The sequence below is a fragment of the Physeter macrocephalus genome, chromosome 11, assembly GCF_002837175.3.
Source record: "Physeter macrocephalus isolate SW-GA chromosome 11, ASM283717v5, whole genome shotgun sequence".
In the NCBI taxonomy this organism is placed as follows: Eukaryota; Metazoa; Chordata; class Mammalia; order Artiodactyla; family Physeteridae; genus Physeter; species Physeter macrocephalus.
In genome coordinates this window covers 180,430,544-180,436,621 of record NC_041224.1, presented here as the reverse complement: position 1 = coordinate 180,436,621, position 6,078 = coordinate 180,430,544, and the positions used below count along the sequence as shown (strand labels likewise).

Below are 6,078 nucleotides of genomic sequence, written 5' to 3'. Positions count from 1 at the left end.
TGAAGAACGACCAAAATCAAATCTTTATTTTTATAACTGTATAAATGTGACCCAAATGTGTCCACCACTAAATTTTCAAAAAGAAACATGCTGTAAATAAGCAAACTACATCTGCTCACTGATATGTGTATGGAGACTCCCTAGATGTCTTGTTGGGTTTAAATACAGACCACTCACAGCAATACATTTTTAGTAGAAAGTGTAGCATGACGTTAAGCCATTTTAGCTTTTGCACATACATGTTGCACTTCTGGCTGATGATGCAGAAAGATTCTCAGCATTACACTGTTAAGCTGGGCTGCACCCACCCCTTTAAATGGCATCAATATCAATGTCATCATCCTTGTTGTCAGACTTTACAGCTTCAACTTTCGGTACACTGGCAGTCTTTGAATACACCACCTGATAAAACAAAGATTTTTGATTGTAAACCTTTAGCCCAGTAAACCTCCTTATAAAATAAAAACAGTAATAAGTCAATTGTCAACAAAGGACAAAAACTACCTAGAGACAGCCATTATTCTTCATGAAAATTTGTGTGTACGTAAAAACTAAGTTAACCCTCCGCAGCCTAACAGTACCTTATTTTCATGGACAGTCAGCACCCCTATACTTAGGTTAAATAAACTCTCCCTTTGGAAATTCAGACAATGTTTATTTGGAATCAATGCCTGGGGGTACGAGAGATTTCCAGCACCTTTTCTATTAATGTGATTACTTCCCAAATTAAGAGGCTGTATTACCCAATACTGGCATTTTATAATTCTGAAACACCCACCACCAATGCTGTATTGAACGATTTCCCCAGTGTTTACCTCAATGTTCTCATCTTCATCATCATCTTCACCACCGGAAGATTCTTCCTCTGCTTCCTTCAACCACTTTATAAAAGGTTCCGCTTTGACACGAATCTCTTTGGCAAGTTCTTTTGAGACATATTTCTTAGAGGCCTAAAAAGTGTTCAGTATAATTTTCTTAGTTCAAGCAATTTAAAATAATGGGAGCCATTTATATAATTGCCCAAACCCATCTCTTTGAAGGGACTGGACCACATCCTAATCTTGACCCCTCAACAGAATAAATGTATTCAGCACAAAGTATTAGAGAGTGTAAGGTTTTCTAGAAACCTTACTAGAAAGCTACCATGATGAGAATCACCCTACAGGTTACACCAGTCAAGCACGTACAGACTAGGTATTAGTAGTTAACTACTTCTTCCCAAAAAGCCCCAACACTTGTAATCTTAAAGAGCCATTTAACTATTCCCCACCTTTTCTGACCAGCTAATGATGACTTCCTCCTCCAAAAGGTCTGCATCATACATCTCCTTCAAGATATGCGGAATCTTGGAGATGAGCTGAGCTTGATGCATTGCTACCACACACTCCAAGCCATGAAGAAGGTACCGTTGAGCTTTTTTGTTGTTGTGACAAAACTGCAAATAAATATCTCGGCATTAACGAGCTTTCTTAGACGTTCTAAGTTGACAATTCTAATATATGTTCTAAATATATTTATTGCCTTAGAAATTGTTCTTTAAAGCCATGGCCCTAGAGCAGTCATTCAAAGAGGTCAATGCTTAAAGATCTCTGATTTACTTCACGTGTAAGGGACTACATGCACCATTTTCCAGGTACTCCCATTCCTGTTAAGGTAGGTCAATTATCTCCATTTTCAGGATGACAGAATTAACGAGGTTAAATCAGTATTGCCAAGGTCACACGGCTGTAACATCTTATGAATCTAGAATGATTCGCTTACTCGTAAGAAATGGCGCCTGTATTTCTTAATTTGCTCTCTAATTTTCTCATTAAAAAGAACTTCAGTCAAAACAAGAGGGCCCATGGCTTTTACATCCAGTCTTTCTGCTTCAGCTACAATTTCTTTGTCAGATGAGTCAATAACACCTTCTTCTTTCTTTTTCTGCAAATAAAAGGAAGCAATTCAGAGATGGAGGCACATTTTGCTCTAGAGATACCACAGTCCCTGCTCTTATGAACTCTTCCCCTACCTAATTCAAGAAGGTTCTAGGACTTCAAAATAATACACACCTGCCAAAGACAGTGCCTGGAACGACCCTCAAAAAAATTTCTGAAGAAATAGAAGTAAAGGTGAGACTTGTACTTGAGTATTTCAAAAGAAAGCATGGAAAAAACACAACAAGCTACCTGCCGAGTGGGTACCCAGCTTAAAGAAATGTCTAACAAAGCTCAAGGATGGGTAGAAGCTGACTTAGTACGATCACAAAACGTTTACCTGCTCTCGAAGCAAGTACTTTACCTTAACAAAATCAAACAGGATATTGACGCGCTCTTCAACGGTCCTTTCCAAATCATCACTGAGGGTTAAAACTTTCGCGTGGTCACTGATTTCGTCCATTCTTCGCCTTTGAGCTTCCTCTGTTGTGTCCTCCCCCCAATCATCATCTTCCTCTTCTTCCTGTTTTTAAAAACAAAACTGCTTGGCCAAAAAAAAAAAGACCTTATAGGTAATAAAAAGAAATCCCAGATTTCAGGTCAAGTTAACAACATCAACTTCCCACTAAACTTGTGTTCACATTAGTTTAGTCAACGAATAGCACCTGGAACCCAATATACTGATGTACTGTTCACCGAAGAGCAGTTCATTTCTGCTCACCTCAACCAAAGGTCACACTGTACACAATTTTAGTGCCCACCACACCCATCAACCTTGCACTGACCACAGCATGCGGAGGACTGATTTCATTGGGTGGTGGTGGTGGTGGTGGTGTCTCACTGCTGGACATGGAGCCATTTTCCTTGTCTTTGCCCTTTCTGTTTTTCTTTTCCTTCTCTTTCTTTCCCGTACCACTGTCACTATTCTCTACAGAGACAAAAAGGAAATAAAGTTTAGTACCGTAACTCATATTACACCTTATTGCCCATCGTGAACATTTAAAATCTTGTCCTTTTGCTTTGAAACCCTCCCCTCAGAAAACCCCACACAGAATGCTACCTATAATTCGAAAAGAATTCACAAATCAAATTCATCCACTGTATTTCATAAGTAAGCAACTCAAACTGAGAATGGAATGTCCCTACCTATCAGTGGTATTAACTACTGGGTAAAATTAAGACTGAGTGGTAATACCTCAGAAGACCAGGTAGTCAAAGTGGCACTCATGACCCTCTCCCCTTCCATCCCTCATGAACTTAAAACAAGGGTATTTCTTAACTGCACTTTAGCCAACAGCTGGAACACTGTTTAAGTCTATATAACGGCTTGTCTCACAGGAAAGAGAACACCGGAATAGGTTAGACTTCCTTGCTATAGCAAGCTCAAATTGTGTCAGACTTTTGATTATCTGCCACAGAGTGTTGCTTGCATGCTCTAAAACCACTTTAGCTTAATGAGCAAAGATCTGCATTTTCCAGAAGTCGATCCTTTACTAAGATCCCATCACAATTTGTTTTACAGTATTTCATACATCCTAAGACAGGTCTTGAAAATCGAGAATGTGGTAGAGTTTAATTAGCAGCCTGTACTTCACCTAACAATACATAAAACAGTACATTTAACAAAAAAGTTCAAAGTTCAGTAAAATATGGCACAATGACTAGAAATTTCTTAAACAGTTGACCTTTGGACAACACAGGTTTAAACCGCACAGGTCCATTTACATGGAGTATTTTTCCTCAATAAATACACACTACAGTATCACACCATCCATGGTTGGTTGAACCTTGGATGTAGAAGGCTGACCCTATTGTTATAGGCAAATTTTCACTTGTGCAGGTATCCAAAGGTCAACCTCACTCCAGTTTTACAGCAGTAAAGACACTTTCATTATTTCCAACAATCAGGTGCTTCATGCCAAGATTTCAGCAGTTATCATGAGCACTCACCAGGTGGGTTTTTGAGAATGAATGTGCAGAGTTTATGATGTGTGTCAAGCATGCCTCGATAGCCACAGGCTTTACAAGAATTACCTATTGTTTGTTTCTTCGGATTGACATGCTGCCAAAAAAGCAAAAGTACGTCAACCGTAATATATGATGAAAATTCTGTGAGAAACATAATATGAAAGCATCTAATCTAACCATCAAAGGGCATCTAAAACACAAGTCTAACATCAAAAGAATTTTTTAACATGAAATCAGTATGGAAATACCTGCAAAATTTGATATTTGCTGCCTTCCCAGGAATATAATTTGCTGACATCACAGAATCATACAGTTTTTTCTTTTACTGACAAACACCTCAAAGGCACTCACCAGATCCGTTTCAGGATTCTCACACTCAGGACAGAGAACGAATTTTTTAATGAATCCATCCAACATGTCTTGCAGCTTATTCGCCTCATGAGATCCATTGACAATGTAACGGTCATTCTTAACATCAAACTGGGTCTGTGCTCCCAGTTCACAACCAAAATATTTGGTGGGATCTATTTGGGGGAAGAAAGTCTGATTCATTAGAGTTGACTAAATTAACCTTTGGCCGCTCACCCCCATTTCTACAAACATCACTCTATATTTTTAAGTTGCTAGGTTCAAAAAATGTGTTGCCCCGATGGTTTTTTATACTAGTAGCAACTAACACATCAATGAGTTTTAAGCCCAAATTTCCACTCGACCCAGAAGTTAATCAACATACAACTCAGGCAAGATTTTGCAGACCAGAAATTATCACGTTTATGTCAATAAAAGGCCTCTTTAGACTTCTTTCAAGAGGCATCACTTACACGTTGGAGGCCGGTTAAGCGCTTTGGCTACGTCAACCATGTTGACTATAACTGTCTTGATTCCGTTCCCTTTGCCCTCGACCTAAGGAGGTAAGAAGTTCAATTTTGCGCGGCTACCCTGGGAGAAGCAATCTTCAATAATCTATGGAAAAAAACTTGGGACTTGCTACTAAAATGAAGATGAACATTACCTTGGCAATCAGACGGGGCATCTTGTAGCGATAGAACTGGTCTGACACGCTGCGGTTGACGTTGACAGACATTTTGGCTTATTAGTGGCTTTATCAATAAGATGAAGAGATCTTTGATTGCAACTTTTTGGTATCCTCTGTCTGGAGAAGAAGGGATGACATAAACGACTGCAAGAGTTCTCGGTCTCTGACATGAAAAATTTTTCGCCACTGAGGCTGTAAGCTTCTTGCTTGTATGCTATGTTTCCCCAATACAGGTACCAATGGCTGCGCAACAGCTCTGAAAGAGAGGAGAGAGAACAAACAAATCCCCCACGTTTACCGCGATTTCTGCATTAAGACACCTCCCTGTCCCTTCCGTGTAATCACGCCTAAGGCGCCAACGTTAAAAACATCTGTGTTATGCAAAAACCAGCTCTCAGACTCGCGTAACACGGGACACCTGCAGCAACATAAAAGGCCTCCATTTGGACGAAGATGTGATTCTGGGAGACCCCAGACTGAAACGACAACCAACTACGGCGCTTCAGCTGCTCTGGGTTTTTATCCGACCAGTCACCACGTCAAGGGTCGGCTTCGGCCGAGGAGCCGTGTTTTAACCACCGCCGAGGAACGAACACAGGCCTCTCCTCTCCCCAACCCAGCCCGTGTTGTCAACAAACTTGTGCTACATCCCTCGACGATGGAAGGCTGTACAACTGTTCTTCTCGGTGAAGCTGCGCCTTCGGCAGCCAAGGCTTACTCCAGAGCCACCCTTCCCCAACTACACCCACGGAACACGGCCTCGGGGGCCGCAGCGGAGCGTGCGCGGACGCCCGGCCCCGACTGCGACCTCCTGTCCCTTCCTCTTCGCTACGCACACGTACCAGCAACCTTCGCTCCCGTCCCCGCGCCCGTCGTTCCCTCCGGGGCTGTCAGGGCCGAGCCGGCGGCCCCCGCGAGCCGGGCGCGGCGGAGGCGCAACGTCGCCAGCTTCCCCGGCGCCCGCGGCAGCCCCGCCATGTGCGCCGCCCGGCGGGAGAAACGAAACCGGCCGAGGGGGCGCCGGCCCGGCCGCCCCCGCCCCCGCCCCGCCGCGGCGATGACTCAGGAATGCAGCAATTTGGCCTGAATCAGCCCCGAGCGGCGGCGGGCCCGCGCGGCGCGCTCCCGCGAGACCGGGTTGGGGGTGGGGTACAGGCG

At 43.0% G+C, this 6,078-nt stretch overlaps 1 protein-coding gene and 1 non-coding gene across 2 annotated transcripts in view; both read right to left on the bottom strand.

The window, feature by feature from the left end:
• The window catches only part of EIF5 (eukaryotic translation initiation factor 5), a 6,870-nt gene continuing 792 nt past the window's right edge, over positions 1-6,078 (bottom strand). The window contains exons 3-12 of the mRNA XM_024131053.3: positions 4,897-5,176; positions 4,706-4,787; positions 4,236-4,408; positions 3,867-3,978; positions 2,702-2,844; positions 2,281-2,439; positions 1,762-1,923; positions 1,271-1,435; positions 816-950; positions 1-402 (exon numbers count right to left, since the gene is read on the bottom strand). Coding sequence (XP_023986821.1) covers positions 313-402; positions 816-950; positions 1,271-1,435; positions 1,762-1,923; positions 2,281-2,439; positions 2,702-2,844; positions 3,867-3,978; positions 4,236-4,408; positions 4,706-4,787; positions 4,897-4,968 — 1,293 coding nt within the window. The 5' untranslated portion in view covers positions 4,969-5,176 and the 3' untranslated portion in view covers positions 1-312. The remainder of the gene's footprint in view (positions 403-815; positions 951-1,270; positions 1,436-1,761; positions 1,924-2,280; positions 2,440-2,701; positions 2,845-3,866; positions 3,979-4,235; positions 4,409-4,705; positions 4,788-4,896; positions 5,177-6,078) is intronic.
• Positions 3,221-3,344, bottom strand: LOC112066832 (small nucleolar RNA SNORA28). The gene has a single exon (XR_002892910.1). It is a non-coding gene; the product is annotated as a small nucleolar RNA SNORA28 (small nucleolar RNA).